The sequence below is a fragment of the Coregonus clupeaformis genome, unplaced genomic scaffold, assembly GCF_020615455.1.
Source record: "Coregonus clupeaformis isolate EN_2021a unplaced genomic scaffold, ASM2061545v1 scaf0092, whole genome shotgun sequence".
In the NCBI taxonomy this organism is placed as follows: domain Eukaryota; kingdom Metazoa; phylum Chordata; class Actinopteri; order Salmoniformes; family Salmonidae; genus Coregonus; species Coregonus clupeaformis.
In genome coordinates, this window is record NW_025533547.1 from 493,344 (window position 1) to 516,999 (window position 23,656).

Here is a 23,656-nt window from a genome sequence, read left to right on the forward strand (position 1 = left end):
ACAGCGTTGTGCCTCCCTCCTACAGCGTTATTCCTCCTCTCTCCTACAGCGTTGTTCCTCTCTCCTACAGCGTTGTGCCTCTCTCCTACAGCGTTATTCCTCTCTCCTACAGCATTATTCCTCTCTCCTACAGCGTTGTGCCTCTCTCCTACAGCGTTATTCCTCCCTCCTACAGCGTTGTGCCTCCCTCCTACAGCGTTGTGCCTCCCTCCTACAGCATTATTCCTCTCTCCTACAGCATTATTCCTCCCTCCTACAGCGTTATTCCTCTTTCCTACAGCGTCCATCACAATTACATGCACATGGCCAATTATGCAAATTAGGTGATGATGTCATTTAGTGACTTTTAGGACAGCCAATAGCTGCCTTCCTTCCTGAGGAGTCGGCAACTGCTTCAGAATTGCTTGGTGTGCCATAGGTGGGCTGGTCGCTGGGGATCTACCTGTTGGAGACCATGGCTCTGGACTATACACAATAACGACAGTACACAATAACGACAGTACACAAGCTGCTTTCCATTTGGGAGATTTATAAAATAGAAAATACACTTTTGTTTCAGGTGTGACTTGCAACATCTTTTTCAAGTAATTTGAGATGCTTTAAGAGAATTTAACAAAAACACTATGTTCTTGCGTTACTTTATGGCACAACGGGTCCTTAACTCCAACTCACCAACAACAGAAGAATGGTTTAGAATACCCAGAACAGAATGCTACAAACGTTTCTATTAACAAAGACCCCCTGAGAGATCTCTAAGTAAAGCAAGGCAGGTTCTGTTGTATTATGTTGAGGGCGTTTCAACTAAAATATGTATAAAGCATTAAAAAGGCAGTATGAAATACATTGTCCCTCCCTCACCCATAATCTTCACATTTCTACTTCTTATATATCATTTCATTAAAATATTTATTTTCTACAAAAATGTACATTCTTGTGTCTGATATTCATGGTTAAAACCATATAGCGGTACAGCTGTTTTAACAATGGTCCAACTGACAACATGACGTCCTGAAGGGACCAATAACAGGTGAGGATCTCTCCCTCGGACTGGTACTAATATTAAAAGATACTACACAGGATACAATGTTTTTGTCAAATTTTTGCGTTGTAAATTCAGACTGTGTGACTGTGTTATCTAGTGGAAATTGCTCTGTCATTCCCTGGTTGCTAAAGTTCTACACTGTTCGCTCAATTTCAATTGATGTGAGAAAAGCACTTAATAGTATAGGGAATCATTGTACCATTTAAGTTGCTGTGAAATATATTTTCAATAACCCAAAAAATATTTTATAAAGCCGTTTGAAGCTTAATAGGCGAATATCACAGTCTTCTGCAGATATATTATGGACATTTTCTGAAATTACAATGTAAAAATTCCAAAAAATCCCATGTGTAGCACCTTTAATATCAAACTGAAACCTGGATAGAAAGCCCTTTAACATGATGTCCCCTTTACGCTTGAAACTAGAACCAGCTGTCCTCTGAAATAACTTCTAGAATGACTGAGCTGTCCTTTGAAATAAATTAAAATAATCTTTCTAGACAGTTCTGTACTGATGAAAACTGGACCAGGACAAAGCCTCCGTGCTGATACCACCAGTAGGGGCGCTCTCTTCAACAGCATGACCTTCATTCATCCCCACACCAAAAACAGTCAGAGATTCCAGCAAGGCACACTCAAAAGAACTGCCTGAATAGCTCTGCTTGTTGAAGGTTGACGGTCTGTCAGTCTGACAGGCATTAGATATAACGTCTAGCTGTTTAAGACAATGACCATCTTAAATTGGGGAAAGTCACCTGCTAACACTTGTAACACATTTCACCATTTACCATGAGGCTAGTGATGTCATGGCAACAGGCCAAAAGTCTACCTTAGACTGAAGATCATCCATCATCATGGACACATCATTGAACTGACAGGAATTGAAATAGACAACAGACGTTCTACAGCTGTAAACAGGTGTAGCTTCTATCTAATATCATTACTGTTACATCTATATACACATCCTCCTTATTAACAGGATATTAATGATAATAAAAACATAACGTCATAGAAGAAAACAATGTACATCTTTGGGATCCAGAACCAGGATCAAACATTCCTCAGTAAAAGGTCTTAGCATGTCCTAGTGTAGGTTAGTCAGTCCGTGCTATTCAATGTAAACACTATGGAGAGAGAGTCTGTTGCTTTGGGATCCAACCAATCACAGCCTTCTCTATGTTTGGCTTGGCCAGCTCTGATTGGCTGAGGAGGAGATGAGGTAATGTGGCATGTTTTCACTGGTCCACACTGTGTGTTTCCATGTTTCCATACCGTCTGTATGTTAGAGGCATGTTACCAGAGATAACATAACTGGACTGAGACAGCTCAGAGATAAAAATGGCTTAGGGCAGGCTGGGGGCTAGAGTTGGAGGGGTCTTCAACCGACTGGTAGAGTAGGAGCAGGCTGGGGGCTAGAGTTGGAGGGGTCTTCAACCGACTGGTAGAGTAGAAGCAGGCTGGGGGCTAGAGTTGGAGGGGTCTTCAACCGACTGGTAGAGTAGAAGCAGGCTGGGGGCTAGAGTTGGAGGGGTCTTCAACCGACTGGTAGAGTAGGAGCAGGCTGGGGGCTAGAGTTGGAGGGGTCTTCAACCGACTGGTAGAGTAGAAGCAGGCTGGGGGCTAGAGTTGGAGGGGTCTTCAACCGACTGGTAGAGTAGGAGCAGGCTGGGGGCTAGAGTTGGAGGGGTCTTCAACCGACTGGTAGAGTAGAAGCAGGCTGGGGGCTAGAGTTGGAGGGGTCTTCAACCGGCTGGTAGAGTAGGAGCAGGCTGGGGGCTAGAGTTGGAGGGGTCTTCAACCGACTGGTAGAGTAGAAGCAGGCTGGGGGCTAGAGTTGGAGGGGTCTTCAACCGACTGGTAGAGTAGGAGCAGGCTGGGGGCTAGAGTTGGAGGGGTCTTCAACCGACTGGTAGAGTAGAAGCAGGCTGGGGGCTAGAGTTGGAGGGGTCTTCAACCGACTGGTAGAGTAGAAGCAGGCTGGGGGCTAGAGTTGGAGGGGTCTGGGGGGAGTAGAAGTATTAGGTCACCAGTAAGGGACGCTGTGTTTGAGGCTGGGCTGATCTGGGACAGCTCTACAGTTTCCCCTGTTTCAGCCCTACAGTTTCCCCTGTTTCAGCCCTACAGTTTCCCCTGTTTCAGCCCTACAGTTTCCCCTGTTTCAGCCCTACAGTTTCCCCTGTTTCAGCCCTACAGTTTCCTCTGTTTCAGCCCTACAGTTTCCTCTGTTTCAGCCCTACAGTTTCCCCTGTTTCAGCCCTACAGTTTCCCCTGTTTCAGCCCTACAGTTTCCCCTGTTTCAGCCCTAGTTTCCCCTGTTTCAGCCCTACAGTTTCCCCTGTTTCAGCCCTACAGTTTCCTCTGTTTCAGCCCTACAGTTTCCTCTGTTTCAGCCCTACAGTTTCCCCTGTTTCAGCCCTACAGTTTCCCCTGTTTCAGCCCTACAGTTTCCCCTGTTTCAGCCCTACAGTTTCCCGTTTCAGTCTATGTGTTTCAGCTCTACAGTTTCCCCTGTTTCAGCTCTACAGTTTGCCCTGTTTCAGTCCCTGTTTCAGCCCTACAGTTTCCACTGTTTCAGCCTAAAGTTTCCCCTGTTTCAGCCCTACAGTTTCCCCTGTTTCAGCCCTACAGTTTCCCCTGTTTCAGTCTCTATGTGTTTCAGCTCTACAGTTTCCCCTGTTTCAGTCTCTATGTGTTTCAGCTCTACAGTTTGCCCTGTTTCAGTCTGTGTTTCAGCTCTACAGTTTCCCCTGTTTCAGCTCTACAGTTTGCCCTGTTTCAGTCCCTGTTTCAGCCCTACAGTTTCCCCTGTTTCAGCCTACAGTTTCCCCTGTTTCAGCCCTACAGTTTCCCCTGTTTCAGCCCTACAGTTTCCCCTGTTTCAGTCTATGTGTTTCAGCTCTACAGTTTCCCCTGTTTCAGTCTCTATGTGTTTCAGCTCTACAGTTTGCCCTGTTTCAGTCTGTGTTTCAGCTCTACAGTTTCCCCTGTTTCAGTCTCTATGGTGTTTCAGCTCTACAGTTTCCCCTGTTTCAGTCTCTATGGTGTTTCAGCTCTACAGTTTCCCCTGTTTGTCTGTGTTTCAGCTCCACAGTTTCCCCTGTTTCAGTCTCTATGGTGTTTCAGCTCTACAGTTTCCCCTGTTTGTCTGTGTTTCAGCTCCACAGTTTCACCTGTTTCAGCTCTACAGTTTCCCCTGTTTCAGCCGCTCTATGTGGTGACACAGCTTCAGGGCGGGGCCCAGCTTCAGACCCATGTACTTCATCACCATGTCACTCCTCAGCAGCATCAGGGCCTTGCCATCAATCTCCTGAGGATGGACAGACACGCAGGCAGACAGAGAGCCAGGCAGGGAGAGAGACAGGCAGAGAGCCAGGCAGGGAGAGAGACAGGCAGACAGAGAGAGACAGGCAGGGAGAGAGACAGGCAGACAGAGAGAGAGACAGGCAGACAGAGAGAGAGACAGGCAGACAGAGAGAGAGACAGGCAGACAGAGAGAGACAGGCAGGCAGACAGGCAGACAGAGAGAGAGACAGGCAGACAGAGAGAGAGACAGGCAGACAGAGAGAGAGACAGGCAGACAGAGAGAGAGACAGGCAGACAGAGAGAGAGACAGGCAGACAGAGAGAGAGACAGGCAGACAGAGAGAGAGACAGGCAGGCAAGAGAGAGAGACAGGCAGACAGAGAGAGAGACAGGCAGACAGAGAGAGAGACAGGCAGACAGAGAGAGAGACAGGCAGACAGAGAGAGAGACAGGCAGACAGAGAGAGAGACAGGCAGGCAGACAGGCAGACAGAGAGAGAGACAGGCAGACAGAGAGAGAGACAGGCAGACAGAGAGAGAGACAGGCAGGCAGACAGGCAGACAGAGAGAGAGACAGGCAGACAGAGAGAGAGACAGGCAGACAGAGAGAGAGACAGGCAGACAGAGAGAGAGACAGGCAGACAGAGAGAGAGACAGGCAGACAGAGAGACAGGCAGACAGAGAGACAGGCAGACAGAGAGACAGGCAGACAGAGAGAGAAATCAGCCAGGATTAGCATAATTTAGAAAAACTCCATCGTCAGTAAAAACAGTGGTTATAACTCTATGGTCAGTAATAACAGTGGTTATAACTCTATGGTCAGTAATAACAGTGGTTATAACTCTATGGTCAGTAATAACAGTGGTTATAACTCTATGGTCAGTAATAACAGTGGTTATAACTCTATGGTCAGTAATAACAGTGGTTATAACTCTATGGTCAGTAATAACAGTGGTTATAACTCTATGGTCAGTAATAACAGTGGTTATAACTCTATGGTCAGTAATAACAGTGGTTATAACTCTATGGTCAGTAATAACAGTGGTTATAACTCTATGGTCAGTAATAACAGTGGTTATAACTCTATGGTCAGTAATAACAGTGGTTATAACTCTATGGTCAGTAATAACAGTGGTTATAACTCTATGGTCAGTAATAACAGTGGTTATAACTCTATGGTCAGTAATAACAGTGGTTATAACTCTATGGTCAGTAATAACAGTGGTTATAGCTCTATGGTTAGTAATAACAGTGGTTATAACTCTATGGTCAGTAATAACAGTGGTTATAACTCTATGGTCAGTAATAACAGTGGTTATAACTCTATGGTCAGTAATAACAGTAGTTATAACTCTATGGTCAGTAATAACAGTAGTTATAACTCTATGGTCAGTAATAACAGTGGTTATAACTCTATGGTCAGTAATAACAGTAGTTTTCCCTCTACTCTATGGTCAGACGTCACTCACGTGTTTCCTGAACAGCTCAGCATGCGGGGCCAGGGCTGAGGGGTCGGCGTCGCTCACAAACTGCATGACCTCATCGATGGACCAGGTAGAGGGGTTCCTGCCCAACCCTGCCCCCCTGGGGGTCTGTCTGTCTGGGGCCGGGGGCTCGGGGCCCGTGGTGGAGCTGGCAGCTGGAGAACAAAAACAACCGAGCAGTAAGACTATAGTCTACAGCTTATAGTAGCATCAGAGATACACAGTAGGGAATAAAATGGTTATTCCTTGTGGTACTCCACAGATATTAGTTTTGGGTTTGGACAGTGACCGGTTCACATCCACCATTTCAATACGCCCCTTAAGATAGGATCTGAGACATTTCATGTCCGAGTTGTTTAAACCCAGGGCTCGTAATCTGAACATTAAGATGATTTACTGTTGCAAATGCCACTACGCTCCTTCAAAGAGATTGCAATGATCATATATTCCAGGGATTTGGGTCTTCAACTAAAAGCCAACCCAGTAGCAGCAACCAGACTGACACGGAGAGCAGAGTAGGGTTTTGGATATAGCAACACACCATGGGGAGAGACTGGCTCCTACAGGACTTACCTTCCACTCCTCTGTTGGTGTGTGTGGAGGGGAGGTCCGCAGGGTTGGAGGCGTGGCGGTGCAGTGGCGTGCTGTGGGCGCGTCCGGAGCCATGGCATGGGTAATAGGGGCTGCTGGCCTGGGAGTGGATGTGGCCAGAGTGGGTGTGGTAGTCGGAGGTGCTGCGCAGAGTCTGGGGGCGTGGCGTCATGGAGTTTGAGTCCATGAAGCACTGCTCCTTCAGAAGGCTGTTCTCCTCATGGGGCAGGGTATCTGCAGGAGAAATACACATCACCCTCTGCTTTATAAGACCCTTACTCTAACCTATCTGCCCAATCCAAATATACAGCGTATTCGGAAAGTATTCAGACCTCTTGACTTTTTCCACATTTTGTTATGTTACAGCCTTATTCTAAAATTGATTAAATAGTTTTTTTCCCTCAGCTATCTACACACAATACCCCATAATGACAAAGCAAAAACAGGTTTTTAGAATTGTTAGCAAATGTATTAAAAATAAAAAACGGAAATATTACATTTACATAAGTATTCAGACCCTTTACTCAGTACTTTGTTGAAGCACCTTTGGCAGTGATTACAGCCTCAAGTCTTCTTGGGTATGGCGCTACAAGCTTGGCACACCTGTATTTGGTGAGTTTCTCCCATTCTTCTCTGCAGATCCTCTCAAGCTCTGTCAGGTTTGAAGGGGAGCGTCGCTGCACAGCTATTTTCAGGTCTCTCCAGAGACGTTCGATCGGGTTCAAGTCCGGAATCTGGCTGGGCCACTCAAGGACATTCAGAGACTTGTCCCGAAGCCACTCCTGCGTTGTCTTGGCTGTTTGCTTAGGGTCGTTGTCCTGTTGGAAGGTAAACCTTCGCCCCAGTCTGAGGTCCTGAGTGCTCTGGAGCAGGTTTTCATCAAGGATCTCTCTGTACTTTGCTCCGTTCATCTTTCCCTCGATCCTGACTAGTCTCCCAGTCCCTGCCGCTGAAAGACATCCCCACACCATGACGCTGCCACCACCATGCTTCACCGTAGGGATGGTGCCAGGTTTCCTCCAGACGTGACGTTTGTCATTCAGGCCAAAGAGTTTAATCTTGGTTTCATCAGACCAGATAATCTTGTTTCTCATGGTCTGAGTCCTTTAGGTACCTTTTGGCAAACTCCAAGCAGGCTGTCATGTGCCTTTTACTGAGGAGTGGCTTCCGTCTGCCCACTCTACCATAAAGGCCTGATTGGTGGAGTGCTGCAGAGATGGTTGTCCTTCTGGAAGGTTCTCCCATCTCCACAGAGGAACTCTGTCAGAGTGACCATCGGGTTCTTGGTCACCTCCTGACCAAGGCCCTTCTCCCCCGATTGCTCAGTTTGGCTGGGCGGCCAGCTCTAGGAAGAGTCTTGGTGGTTCCAAACGTCTTCCATTTAAGAATGATGGAGGCCACTGTGTTCTTGGGGACCTTCAATGCTGCAGATATTTTTTGGTACCCTTCCCCAGATCTGTGCCGACACAATCTTGTTTCGTAGCACTACCGACAATTCCTTCGACCTCATGGCTTCGTTTTTGCTCTGACATGCACTGTCAACTGTGGGACCTTATATAGACAGGTGTGTGCCTTTCCAAATCATGTCCAATCAATTGAGTTTACCACAGGTGGACTCCAATCAAGTTGTAGAAACATCTCAAGGATGATCAATGGAAACAGGATGCATCTGAGCTCAATTTCAAGTCTCATAGCAACGGGTCTGAATAGTTATGTAAATAAGGAATTTCGTTTTTTTTTTTTTTTTTTATACATTTGCAAACATTTCTAAAAACCTGTTTTTGCTTTGTCATTATGGGATATTGTGTGTAAATTGATGAGGAAAAAACCAAATTGAATCCATTTTAGAATGAGGCTGTCAGTAAATGTCTGAATACTTTCCGAATGCACTGAATATGACCTTGGTGGACCTCTGTGGGACATTTTGATAGATGGAACAAACAGTTGTTTTTTAGGTGATTTTTATTATCATGGATGAACTACCATTCAGCTGTTGTGATCATCTAAAAATCTTATCTTGGACATCCAAAAATGTGATCTGGGACTTGGTCACCTGATCATCAAAAGGTCTTGACTTGTTTCTCCAACCTCTATATATGATTTGTGTTGATGTATTGTATGCGTGTACTGTGAGCCAGTAGACGGTGGTGCTAGGTGCTGATTGGCTGGTGTTACCTTCTGAAAGGTGTGCCTCGGTGCGCAGTAGTTTAGGGGAAAGAGGGGCTGCGTAGGGGGATGAGTCTCTGGAGAGACGTTTACTCCCCCGGCTCAGTGATGGGGCCTCCAATGCCTCCTCCTTCACTGGAACAGACAGACAAAGATATGTTGTTACAGCTACAGACATACTGCTAGTACAGACACACAGGGAAGATATGTTGTTACTGCTACAGACATACTACTACAGACACACAGGGAAGATATGTTGTTACAGCTACAGACATACTGCTAGTACAGACACACAGGGAAGATATGTTGTTACAGCTACAGACATACTGCTAGTACAGACACACAGGGAAGATATGTTATTACAGCTACTGACATACTGCTACAGACACACAGGGAAGATATGTTATTACAGCTACTGACATACTGCTACAGACACACAGGGAAAATATGTTGTTACAGCTACTGACACACAGGGAATATATGTTATTACAGCTACAGACATACTGCTACAGACACACAGGGAAGATATGTTGTTACAGCTACAGACATACTGCTACAGACACACAGGGAAGATATGTTGTTACAGCTACTGACATACTGCTACAGACACACAGGGAAGATATGTTGTTACAGCTACTGACACACAGGGAAGATATGTTGTTACAGCTACAGACATACTGCTACAGACACACAGGGAAGATATGTTATTACAGCTACTGACATACTGCTACAGACACACAGGGAAGATATGTTGTTACAGCTACAGACATACTGCTAGTACAGACACACAGGGAAGATATGTTGTTACAGCTACAGACACACAGGGAAGATATGTTATTACAGCTACTGACATACTGCTAGTACAGACACACAGGGAAGATATGTTGTTACAGCTACAGACATACTGCTACAGACACACAGGGAAGATATGTTGTTACAGCTACAGACACACAGGGAAGATATGTTGTTACTGCTACAGACACACAGGGAAGATATGTTGTTACAGCTACTGACACACAGGGAAGATATGTTGTTACAGCTACTGACACACAGGGAAGATATGTTATTACAGCTACTGACACACAGGGAAGATATGTTGTTACTGCTACAGACACACAGGGAAGATATGTTGTTACAGCTACTGACACACAGGGAAGATATGTCGTTACAGCTACTGACACACAGGGAAGATATGTTGTTACTGCTACAGACATACTGCTAGTACAGACACACAGGGAAGATATGTTGTTACAGCTACAGACATACTGCTACAGACACACAGGGAAGATATGTTATTACAGCTACTGACACACAGGGAAGATATGTTGTTACAGCTACAGACATACTGCTAGTACAGACACACAGGGAAGATATGTTATTACAGCTACTGACATACTGCTAGTACAGACACACAGGGAAGATATGTTGTTACAGCTACAGACATACTGCTACAGACACACAGGGAAGATATGTTGTTACAGCTACAGACACACAGGGAAGATATGTTGTTACTGCTACAGACACACAGGGAAGATATGTTGTTACAGCTACTGACACACAGGGAAGATATGTTGTTACAGCTACTGACACACAGGGAAGATATGTTATTACAGCTACTGACACACAGGGAAGATATGTTGTTACTGCTACAGACACACAGGGAAGATATGTTGTTACAGCTACTGACACACAGGGAAGATATGTTGTTACAGCTACTGACACACAGGGAAGATATGTTGTTACTGCTACAGACATACTGCTAGTACAGACACACAGGGAAGATATGTTGTTACAGCTACAGACATACTGCTACAGACACACAGGGAAGATATGTTATTACAGCTACTGACACACAGGGAAGATATGTTGTTACAGCTACAGACATACTGCTAGTACAGACACACAGGGAAGATATGTTATTACAGCTACAGACATACTGCTAGTACAGACACACAGGGAAGATATGTTGTTACAGCTACAGACATACTGCTAGTAGACACACAGGGAAGATATGTTATTACAGCTACAGACATACTGCTAGTACAGACACACAGGGAAGATATGTTGTTACAGCTACAGACATACTGCTACAGACACACAGGGAAGATATGTTGTTACAGCTACAGACATACTGCTAGTACAGACACACAGGGAAGATATGTTATTACAGCTACTGACACACAGGGAAGATATGTTATTACAGCTACAGACATACTGCTACAGACACACAGGGAAGATATGTTGTTACAGCTACAGACACACAGGGAAGATATGTTGTTACTGCTACAGACACACAGGGAAGATATGTTGTTACAGCTACTGACACACAGGGAAGATATGTTGTTACAGCTACTGACACACAGGGAAGATATGTTATTACAGCTACTGACACACAGGGAAGATATGTTGTTACTGCTACAGACACACAGGGAAGATATGTTGTTACAGCTACTGACACACAGGGAAGATATGTTGTTACAGCTACTGACACACAGGGAAGATATGTTGTTACTGCTACAGACATACTGCTAGTACAGACACACAGGAAGATATGTTGTTACAGCTACAGACATACTGCTACAGACACACAGGGAAGATATGTTATTACAGCTACTGACACACAGGGAAGATATGTTGTTACAGCTACAGACATACTGCTAGTACAGACACACAGGGAAGATATGTTATTACAGCTACAGACATACTGCTAGTACAGACACACAGGGAAGATATGTTGTTACAGCTACAGACATACTGCTAGTAGACACACAGGGAAGATATGTTATTACAGCTACAGACATACTGCTAGTACAGACACACAGGGAAGATATGTTGTTACAGCTACAGACATACTGCTACAGACACACAGGGAAGATATGTTGTTACAGCTACAGACATACTGCTAGTACAGACACACAGGGAAGATATGTTATTACAGCTACTGACACACAGGGAAGATATGTTATTACAGCTACAGACATACTGCTACAGACACACAGGGAAGATATGTTGTTACAGCTACAGACATACTGCTACAGACACACAGGGAAGATATGTTGTTACAGCTACAGACATACTGCTACAGACACACAGGGAAGATATGTTGTTACAGCTACAGACATACTGCTAGTACAGACACACAGGGAAGATATGTTGTTACAGCTACAGACATACTGCTACAGACACACAGGGAAGATATGTTGTTACAGCTACTGACACACAGGGAATATATGTTGTTACAGCTACAGACATACTGCTAGTACAGACACACAGGGAAGATATGTTATTACAGCTACTGACATACTGCTACAGACACACAGGGAAGATATGTTGTTACTGCTAGTAGACACACAGGGAAGATATGTTGTTACAGCTACAGACATACTGCTAGTACAGACACACAGGGAAGATATGTTATTACAGCTACAGACATACTGCTAGTACAGACACACAGGGAAGATATGTTATTACAGCTACAGACATACTGCTAGTACAGACACACAGGGAAGATATGTTATTACAGCTACAGACATACTGCTAGTACAGACACACAGGGAAGATATGTTGTTACTGCTACAGACATACTGCTAGTACAGACACACAGGGAAGATATGTTGTTACTGCTAGTAGACACACAGGGAAGATATGTTGTTACAGCTACTGACATACTGCTAGTACAGACACACAGGGAAGATATGTTGTTACAGCTACAGACACACAGGGAAGATATGTTGTTACAGCTACTGACACACAGGGAAGATATGTTGTTACAGCTACTGACACACAGGGAAGATATGTTGTTACTGCTAGTAGACACACAGGGAAGATATGTTATTACAGCTACTGACATACTGCTAGTACAGACACACAGGGAAGATATGTTGTTACAGCTACTGACATACTGCTAGTACAGACACACAGGGAAGATATGTTATTACAGCTACTGACATACTGCTAGTAGACACACAGGGAAGATATGTTGTTACAGCTACTGACATACTGCTAGTACAGACACACAGGGAAGATATGTTGTTACAGCTACTGACATACTGCTAGTAGACACACAGGGAAGATGACTGTAAGTCGCTTTGAATAAAAGCGTCTGCTAAATGGCATATTATTATTATTATAAGATATGTTGTGAAACACGGCTACTAACATACAGCTGCACGTAGTCACAGTGCCCTGTCCGAGCCGCTGCACGTATTCATAGTGCCCTGTCCGAGCCGCTGCACGTATTCATAGTGCCCTGTCCGAGCCAACCTTTATCAATGAATGTACTTCCTTGAGAACTATGTCAGGGTCTTACAAGATTCCATAAAAGGGATGGCCAAATTCTAATAGGCACTTTGTTACCTGTCTTGGTCCTGTCTAGGTTAAGTTAAAGTGTTACCATAGTTACCTGACTTGGTGGTGCTGTAGGTGTAGTTACGGTGTAGTTACCATAGTTACTGTAGGTGTATATGTGGCTGAAGGGCTGGGAGCTGAAGAGGAAGTGACTCTGCAGCGTGCGACACAGCGTCTCCAGGAAGCGGAGCACGAAGGAGGCGCTGGAGGCTGAGGGCAGCTTCACCAGACGAACCCCACCATCCATCCTCACTAGGGGCAGAGGTCAACACAGAGTCATTTTCAGCTGACTGGCGATAAGACAGACTGGTGTCTCTGGACAGTAGAAGGGCACTTTCTTCAAAAGGTCTGTGGTGTGTCAGTATAGATCTGTGGTGTGTCAGTAAAGGTCTGTGGTGTGTCAGTAAAGGTCTGTGGTGTGTCAGTATAGATCTGTGGTGTGTCAGTAAAGGTCTGTGGTGTGTCAGTAAAGGTCTGTGGTGTGTCAGTAAAGGTCTGTGGTGTGTCAGTAAAGGTCTGTGGTGTGTCAGTAAAGGTCTGTGGTGTGTCAGTATAGATCTGTGGTGTGTCAGTATAGGTCTGTGGTGTGTCAGTATAGATCTGTGGTGTGTCAGTATAGATCTGTGGTGTGTCAGTATAGATCTGTGGTGTGTCAGTATAGGTCTGTGGTGTGTCAGTATAGATCTGTGGTGTGTCAGTATAGGTCTGTGGTGTGTCAGTATAGATCTGTGGTGTGTCAGTATAGGTCTGTGGTGTGTCAGTATAGATCTGTGGTGTGTCAGTATAGGTCTTTGGTGTGTCAGTATAGATCTGTGGTGTGTCAGTATAGATCTGTGGTGTGCCAGTATAGATCTGTGGTGTGTCAGTATAGATCTGTGGTGTGTCAGTATAGATCTGTGGTGTGTCAGTATAGGTCTGTGGTGTGTCAGTATAGATCTGTGGTGTGTCAGTATAGATCTGTGGTGTGTCAGTATAGATCTGTGGTGTGTCAGTATAGATCTGTGTCAGTAGCCATCTCCTCACCACTGACGACCTCTCCTCCCCCAGCGTGTGCCTGTAGAGTTCTGAGCAGCACCTTGGGTTGGTAACAACAGTCTAGACAGTTCTGAACTGCCTGTTGCAGAACCACGTTAACAGGACCTGGCCCAAAGTGGTCCGGCAGACGCTGCATCTGCTTCCTGTCCAGGTGAGGCCCACAGGTCCCATGCTTGTTCACATACACGCACACTGATATAACGCACACACACACAAAGACAAACAATTAAAATGGTGGTACACACTGATAACACACACACATAAAGAGAAATATCAGGACTTGACATTAACTATTATAGCCACAAGTAGGACAGATTTTTTACTTGTTCAAAAGCTCAAGTAATTTGTTATTTTGGACCTTAGCTTATCGCCTGCCTTCCCAGGTCCTCTGTAGCTCAATTGGTAGAGCATGGCGCTTGTAACGCCAGGGTAGTGGGTTCGATCCCCGGGACAACCCATACGTAAAAATGTATGCGCACATGACTAAGTCGCTTTGGATAAAAGCGTCTGGTAAATGGCATATTATTATTATTCCCGGGCTTTGGGACAACGACTCCCATTGTTAGGGATTAGACATGAGCATCTCGTCATTATATACAGATCTCTGGACGGATACACTTTTACACCTGCTATATTAGGTTAGATACACACACTACATAGACCGCATGAAAGAGGAAGGTACACAACACATAGATGACACAGTTCCTGAAAGTATGTCTTATCTACTTTGAAGAACTAGTCAAATGATTTAGTCAGACAGCTCTACAGACTAGCTAAATAGGATGACTAAAGACAGGACGGGGAGCACAGAGATAACGTTGTCTGGCTGGCTGCTACTGCCTGAGCAGAGATGATTACTTTAAGGAATTAAAAATTATAAAGTAATCAAATAAAAACTAAGTAATATACACAACTGAAATATTGTCTTATTTCATAGTAATTTACCATTGTTCTATTGATGTCTACCAATGTGGACCTGACAGAGACCATGGAATATTTTCAATGTTTTGGCAATTGAACGTTCACCATTTTGCGCTTTGGAATTTCTGTTAAAAAGCTCCACAATCATTCTAACGTCATTATTTCATAAAATGCATTTCATGTTAAAAAAAATGTTTGGTTCGATTACAATCGACCTGAAACCAAACCAACCTCAAAAAGCACTAATCACTCAACACTATTGACCACCCTTGCTAGCCTATAAAATATTGCAACATCACAATTACAACCAAATACTTTGTATGTCTTTATAAAATAATTCCCTCCAGCGCTCGAAATTAAGGGCGTCCCATCGTCCCTGGGACGATATCAAATATGTCTGCGGTTCAAAACAGACTCTGGGACAGTTCTGGGACGACAGATCCAAACTTCATACAACCACTACGCATTAAAACATATTTAAAAAGTAATGAGGCTGATGCAACAGATCAGACGTTTAGCTTAACATTTTCAGTTTTATTTCTTCATATTATAAGCTCAACAACGCGTACATGGCTATAGGCTGTGAATGTTTCAAAATGCAATTCGTGGGAAAACACACTTCTCAAAAGCACACCACACACACAAGCGGTTTCATGTAACAGATATTAAGATATCCATTCGAAATTAAGAAAGAGGGAAGATCTAAAGATGTATCAACTAATATTTATGGTTAAATAGTTTTAAAACGCTGACCCCCTCTGCTCAGATTCAAGCTGGGTGATGTGCTTAAAAAGGCACTGTCCATCACTCTCCGGTCTGATGCCCATTTGATTTGAACGAACCGTGCCTCGAGTATGTCAACAGAATCAAGCCTTTAGACGATAATGTTAATTATCCTTCATTATATTTGTCAAACGTAGCCTATAATTTAAAAAGTCTCATTAAAAGTTTGGCTACATTAGGGCCTCCCGAGTGGCGCCGTGGTTTAAGGCTAGAGATCCTGGTTCGTGTCCAGGCTCTGTCGCAGCCGGCCACGACCAGTAGACCCAAGGAGCGGCGCACAATTGGCCCAGCGTCATCCAGGTAAGGGGAGGGTTTGGCACGGCAGGGATGTTCTTGTCCCATCGCGCACTAGCTACTCCTGTGGCGGGCCGGGTGCATGCACGCTGACACGGTCGCCAGGTGTACGGTGTTTCCTCCGACACATTGGTGCGGCTGGCTTCCGGATTTTATGTTTATTTTTATTTAACCTTTATTTAACTAGGCAAGTCAGTTAAGAACACATTTTTATTTACAATGATGGCCTACAACGGCCAAACCCGGACGACGCTGGGCCAATTGTGCACCGCCCTATGGGACTCCCAATCACGGCTGGTTGTGATACAGCCTGGAATCGAACCAGGGGGTCTGTAGTGACGCCTCAAACACTGAGATGCAGTGCCTTAGACTGCTGCTCCACTCGGGGTTAAGCGGACATTGTGTCAAGAAGCACTGTGGCTTGGCTAGGTTGTGTTGTGTTTCGGAGGACGCACAGCTCTTGACCTTCGCCTCTCCTGAGTCCGTACGGGAGTTTCAGTGATGGGACAAGACTTTAACTACCAATTGGATACCACGGAATTGGGGAGAAAAACGGGGTAAAAATTAATTAATAAATTACAAAAAAACTGGAAAAGTTTGGCTACATTTTCTGTCACCTCCCTCATGTCAGCATCAGTTTGGAAATGAGGCTGTAGAATATGCATATAACCTACACTTTTACTTTTTATTTACAGTGCATTCGGAAAGTATTCAGACCACTTTACTTTTTCCACATTTTGTTATGTTATAGCATTATTATAAACTGGATTAAATAGATTTTTCCCATCAATCAATCTACACACAATACCCCATAATGACAAAGCAAAAACTGGTTTAAAAAAAATAAAAAACTGAAATATCACATTTACATAAATATTCTGACCCTTTTCTCAGTACATTGTTGAAGTGATTACAGCCTCGAGTCTTCTTGGGTATGACGCTACAAGCTTGGCACACCTGTATTTGGGGAGTTTCTCCCATTCTTCTCTGCAGATCCTCTCAAGCTCTGTCAGGATGGATGGGGAGCGTCGCTGCATAGCTATTTTCAGGTCCAGCTATGTTTGATCGGGTTCAAGTCCGGGCTCTGGCTGGGCTACTCAAGGACATTCAGAGACTTGTCCTGAAGCCACTCCTGCGTTGCCTTGAATGTGTGCTTAGGGTCGTTGTCCTGTTGGAAGGTGAACCTTTTCCCCAGTCTGAGGTCCTGAGCACCCTGGAGCAGGTTTTCATCAAGGATCTCTCTGTACTTTGCGCCGTTCATCTTTCCCTCGATCCTGACTAGTCTCCCTGCCGTTGAAAGACATCCCCACACCATGACGCTGCCACCACCATGCTTCACCGTAAGGATGGTGCCAGGTTTCCTGCAGACGTGACGCTTGGCATTCAGGCCAAAGAGTTCAATCTTGGTTTCATCAGACCAGAGAATCTTGTTTCTCATGGTCTGAGATTCTTTAGGTGCCTTTTGGCAAACTCCAAGCGGGCTATCATGTGCCTTTTACTGAGGAGTGGCTTCCGTCTGGCCACTCTACCATAAAGGCCTGATGGTTGTCCTTCTGGAAGGTTCTCCCATCTCCACAAAGGAACTGGAGCTCTGTCAGTGTGACCATCGGGTTCTTGGTCACCTCCCTGACCAAGGCCCTTCTCTCCGATTGCTCAGTTTGGCAGGGCGGCCAGCTCTAGGAAGAGTCTTGGTAGTTCCAAACTTCTTCCATTTAAGAATGATGGAGGCCACTGTGTTCTTAGGTACCAAGAAATATCAGCAGCATTGAAGGTCCCCTTCCCCAGATCTGTGCCGACACAATCCTGTCTCAGAGCTCTACGGACAAGTCCTTCGACCTCATGGCTTGGCTTTTGCTCTGACATGCACTGTCAACTGTGGGACCTTATATAATAATAATATGCCATTTAGCAGACGCTTTTATCCAAAGCGACTTACAGTCATGCGTGCATACATTTTTTGTGTATGGGTGGTCCCGGGGATCGAACCCACTACCTTGGCGTTACAAGCGCCGTGCTCTACCAGCTGAGCTACAGAGGACCACATATAGACAGGTGTGTGCCTTTCAAAATCAGGTCCAATCAATTGAATTTACCACAGGCGGACTCCAATCAAGTTGTAGAAACATCTCAAGGATGATCAATGGAAACAGGATGCACCTGAGATCAATTTCGAGTCTCATAGCAAAGGGTCTGAGAATAGTTATGTAAATAAGATATCCGTTTTTTATTTGTAACAAATTTGATAAAATTTATAAAAACCTGTTTTTGCTTTGACATACAAGTGCTCTAACCAATTGTGCTATTGTGTGTTTTTTCGCGTTATTTGTAACTTATTTTATACATAATGTTTCTGCCATCGTCTCTTATGACCGAAAAAAGCTTCTGGATATCAGAACAGCGATTTATCACCTCGTACTGGATGAAGATTTTTTCTTTAACGAAACGGACGTGAAGGATTTACTTCAGACACCGGACAAGGCCCAAATCCCTGTCATTCACATGAAGAAGAGATGGAGATATAGGGGACGTAGGTCGGGGTGCCTTGTAAGAATCCGACGGCGACCGGGTAACCTGCCTCTACCCTCCATACTATTAGCCAACGTGCAATCATTGGATAATAAACTGGATGAGCTCCAATCAAGTGCCTTGTAAGGATCCGACGGTGAGCGAGTAAACTGCCGCTCCCATCAATCCTATTAGCCAATCTTCAATCATTTGAGAATAAATTGGATGACCTAAGATTACGGTTATCCTACCAACGGGACATTAAAAACTGTAACATTTTATGTTTCACAGAGTCGTGGCTGAACGACGACATGGAAAACATACAGCTGGGTTTAAGATAGATCAGCTGTATTTGTAAACAACAGAACGGAATCTAATATTAAGGAAGTCTCTAGGTTTTGCTCGACTGAGGTAGAGTATCTCATGATAAGTTGTAGACCACACTATTTACCAAGAGCATTTTCATCTATATTTTTCATAGCGGTCTATTTACCACCACAAGCCGATGCTGGCACTAAGACCACACTCAACAAGCTGTATAAGGCCATAAGCAAACAAGAAAATGCTCATCCAGAGGCAGCGCTCCTAGTGGCCGGGGACTTTTATGCAAGGAAACTTAAATCCGTTCTACCTCATTTCTACCAGCATGTTACATGTGCAACTAGAGGAAAAAAAACTCTAGACCACCTTTACTCCACACACAGAGACGCATACAAAGCTCTCCCTCGCCCTCTATTTGTCAAATCTGACCATAAAAATATCCTGATTCCTGCTTACAAGCAAAAAATAAAATCAGGAAGAACCAGTGACTCGCTCAATACGGGAGTGGTCAGATGACATCTATTCCCCCTCAGGAGACTGAAAAGATTTGGCATGGGTCCTCAGATTCTAAAACCGTTATACAGATACACCGTCGAGAGCATCCTGACTGGTTGCATCACCGCCTGGTATGGCAACTGCTCGGCCTCCGACCGCAAGGCACTACAGAGGGTAGTGCGTACGGCCCAGTAAATCGCTTGGGCCAAGCTTCCTGCCATCCAGGACCTCTATACCAGGCGGTGTCAGAGGAAGGCCATAGAAATTGCGAAAGACTCCAGCCAGCCTAGTCATAGACTGTTCTCTCAAGCGGTACCGGAGTGCCAAGTGTAGGTCCGCCACAACCCTGGCGTTGCAAGCGCCATGCTCAACCAACTGAGCTACACGGGACTATACCTACCCTTTCCACCTGGTGGCGGCCCGTCAGGAAGTCCAGGATCCAGTTGCAGAGGGAGGTCTTTAGTCCCATGGTCCTTAGCTTAGTGATGAGCTTTGAGGGCACTATGGTGTTGAACACTGAGCTGTAGTCAATGAATAGCATTCTCATGTAGGTGTTCCTCTTGTCCAGGTGGGAAAGGGCAGTGTGGAGTACAATAGAGATTGGATCATCTGTGGATCTGTTGGGGTGGGAATGCAAATTGGAGTGGGTCTAAGGTTTCTGGGATAATGGTGTTGATGTGAGAGCCTTTTAAAGCACTACAGACGTGAGTGCTACGGGTCGGTAGTCATTTAGGCAGGTTTTCTTAGTGTTCTTGGGCACAGGGACTATGGTGGTCTGCTTGAAACATGTTGGTATTACAGACTCAGACAGGGAGAGGTTGAAAACGTCAGTGAAGACACTTGCCAGTTGGTCAGCGCATGCTCGGAGTACACGTCCTGGTAATCCGTCTGGCCCTGCGTCCTTGTGAATGTTGACCTGCTTAAAAGTCTTACTCACATCGGCTACGCAGAGCGTGATCACAGTCATCCGAAACAGCTGATGCTCTCATGCATGCTTCAGTGTTGCTTGCCTCGAAGCGAGCATAGAAGTGGTTTAGCTCGTCTGGTAGGCTTGTGTCACTGGGCAGCTCGCGGCTGTGCTTCCCTTTGTAGTCAGTAATAGTTTGCAAACCCTGCCACATCCGACGAGCGTCGGAGCCGGAGTAGTACGATTCAATCTTAGTCCTGTATTGACTCTTTGCCTGTTTGATGGTTCGTCAGAGAGCATAGCGGGACTTCTTATAAGCGTCCGGGTTAGAGTCCCGCTCCTTGAAAGCGGCAGCTCTACCCTTTAGCTCAGTGCGGATGTTTCCTGTAATCCATGGCTTCTGGTTGGGGTATGTACGTACGGTCACTGTCGGGACGACGTCATCGATGCACTTATTGATGAAGCCAGTAACTGATGTGGTGTACTCCTCAATGCCATCGGAAGAATCCCGGAACATATTCCAGTCTGTGCCAGCAAAACAGTCCTGTAGCTTAGCATCTGCGTCATCTGACCACTTCCTTATTAACCGAGTCACTGGTGCTTCCTGCTTTAGTTTTTGCTTATAAGCAGGAATCAGGAGGATAGAGTTATGGTCAGATTTGCCAAATGGAGGGCGAGGGAGAGCTTTGTAGCGTCTCTGTGTGTGGAGTAAAGGTGGTTTAGAGTTTTTTCCCCTCTGGTTGCACATTTAACATGCTGGTAGAAATTAGGTAGAACAGATTTAAGTTCCCCTGCATTAAAGACCCCGGCCACCAGGAGCGCTGCCTCTGGATGAGCGTTTTCCTGTTTGCTTATGGCCTTATACAGCTCATTCAGTGCAATCTTAATGCCAGCATCGGTTTGTGGTGGTAAATAGACAGCTACGAAAAATATAGAAGAAAACTATTTTGGTAAATAGTGTGGTCTACAGCTTATCATGAGATACTCTACCTCAGGAAAGCAAAACCTTGAGACTTCCTTAGTATTAGATTTTATGCACCAGCTGTTGTTTACAAATACACATAGACCGCCACCCCTTGTCTTACCGGAGTCAGCCGTTCTATCCTGCCGATGTAGCGTATATCCCACCAGCTGTATGTTATCCATGTCGTAAGATATTACAGTTTTGAATGTCCCGTTGGTAGGATATCCTACCATTTTGTTTTCCAATGATTTAGCCAACGTACATAGGATTGACGGAAGAGGCAGTTTACTCGCTCGCCGTCGGATCCTTACAAGGCACCCCGACCTAAATCCACAATATCTCTGTCCCTTTCTCATGCGAATGACAGGGATTTGGGCCTTGTCGGGTGTCTTTGGAATATCCTTTGCTGTCCAATAGGAGGTGAGTAATCACTGTCCTGATATCCAGAAGCTCTTTTTGGTCATAAGAGACGGTGGCAGAAACACACATAATAGTACAATTGGTTAGAGGGCTGTAAAACGGCAGCCATCTCCTCCGGTGCCATCTGTGTTTATCCAAATCCATCGGATGTAGTGATCACAATATAGTAGACATATCAAGAAAAACCAAAGTTCCAAAGGCTGGGCCTAATATAGTGTATAAGAGGTCATACAAGAAGTTCTGTAGTGATTCCTATGTTGATGATGTGAAGAATATTTGCTGGTCTGTGGTGTGTAATGACGAGCAACCAGACGCTGCACTTGACACATTTAGGAAATTGCTTATCTCAGTTACTAATAAACATGCACCCATTAAGAAAATGACTGTAAAAACTGTTAAATCCCCATGGATTGATGAGGAATTGAAAAATTGTATGGTTGAGAGAGATGAGGCAAAAGATATGGCAAATAGGTCTGGCTGTACAACTGATTGGCAAACATACTGCAAATTGAGAAATCATGTGACTAAACTGAATAAAAATAAGAAACTACACTGAAACAAAGATAAATGACAAAGAATTATGGTAAAAAGCTTTGGAGCACCTTCAATTAAATTTTGGGCAAAAAGGCCATCATTCATTGAATCAGATGGCTCATTCATCACAAAAACCACTGATATTGCCAACTACTTTAATGATTTTTTAATTGGCAAGATTAGCAAACTTAGGCATGACAAGCCAGCAACAAACGCTGACACTACACATCCAAGTATATCTGACCAAATTATGAAAGATAAGCATTGTAATTTTGAATTCCGTAAAATAAGTGTGGAAGAGGTGAAAAAATTGTCGATCAACAATGGACAAGCCACCGGGGTCTGACAACTTGGATGGAAAATTACTGAGGATAATAGCGGACGATATTGCCACTCCTATTTGCCATATCTTCAATTTAAGCCTACTAGAAAGTGTATGCCCTCAGGCCTGGAGGGAAGCAAAAGTCATTCCCCTACCTAAGAATAGTAAAGCCCCCTTAACTGGCTAAAAAAGCCAACCAATCAGCCAACCAATGGCGTTTGACCAAATACAATGCTATTTCACAGTAAACAAATTGACAACAGAGTTTCAGCACGCTTATAGGGAAGGACATTCAACAAGCACAGCACTTACACAAATGACTGATGATTGGCTGAGAGAAATTGATGATAAAAAGATTGTGGGGGCTGTTTTGTTAGACTTCAGTGCGGCTTTTGACATTATCAATCATAGTCTGTTGCTGGAAAAACTTGTGTTATGGCTTTACACCCCCTGAAATATTGTGGATAAAGAGTTAGCTGTCTAACAGAACACAGAGGGTGTTCTTTAATGGAAGCCTCTCAAAAAAATCCAGGTAGAATCAGGAATTCCCCAGGGCAACTGTCTAGGACCCTTCTTTTTAAATTATTTACTAATGACATGCCACTGGCTTTGAGTAAAGCCAGTGTGTCCATGTATGCGGATGACTCAACACTATACACGTCAGCTACTACAGCGACTGAAATGACAGCAACACTTAACAAAGAGCTGCAGTTAGTTTCAGAATGGGTGGCAAGGAATAAGTTAGCCCTAAATATTTCAAAAACAAAAAGCATTGTATTTGGGACAAATCATTTAATAAACCCTAAACTTCAACTAAATTGTGTAATGAATAATGTGGAAAGTGAGCAAGTTGAGGAGACTTTGCTTGGACGGGGCTCTGGATTCTTAACAGCACTATCAACAAGGCAGGTCCTACTGGCCCTAGTTTTGTCGCACCTGGACTACTGTTCAGTCATGTGGTCAGGTGCCACAAAGAGGGACTTAGGAAAATTGCAATTGGCTCAGAACAGGGCAGCACGGCTGGACCTTGGATGTACACAGAGAGCTAACATTGATTTCAATCTCTCCTGGCTCAAAGTGGAGGAGAGATTGACTTCATCACTACTTGTATTTGTGAGAGGTATTGACATGTTGAATGAACGGAGCTGTCTGTTTAAACTGCTGGCACACAGCTCGGCCACCCATGTATACCCCACAAGACATGCCACCAGAGGTCTCTTCACA

The 23,656-nt window shown here is 44.6% G+C and overlaps 1 protein-coding gene across 5 annotated transcripts in view; it reads right to left on the reverse strand.

Moving 5' to 3' along the window:
• Positions 1-509: 509 nt before the first annotated feature.
• Positions 510-23,656, reverse strand: part of LOC121534199 (sex comb on midleg-like protein 2) — a 101,193-nt gene continuing 78,046 nt past the window's right edge. For 3 of the 5 annotated variants that reach the window (XM_041840757.2, XM_041840755.2, XM_041840758.2), the window contains 7 exons: positions 13,955-14,158; positions 13,028-13,183; positions 8,594-8,719; positions 6,401-6,652; positions 5,813-5,982; positions 4,213-4,349; positions 510-3,042 (listed from right to left, as the gene is read on the reverse strand). In XM_041840757.2, the coding sequence (XP_041696691.1) occupies positions 4,224-4,349; positions 5,813-5,982; positions 6,401-6,652; positions 8,594-8,719; positions 13,028-13,183; positions 13,955-14,158 (1,034 nt within the window). In that variant the 3' untranslated portion in view covers positions 510-3,042; positions 4,213-4,223. Of the gene's footprint in view, positions 3,574-4,212; positions 4,350-5,812; positions 5,983-6,400; positions 6,653-8,593; positions 8,720-13,027; positions 13,184-13,954; positions 14,159-23,656 lie in introns of all 5 variants that reach the window. The other 2 variants (XM_041840756.2, XM_041840760.2) reach the window with 2 other exon arrangements.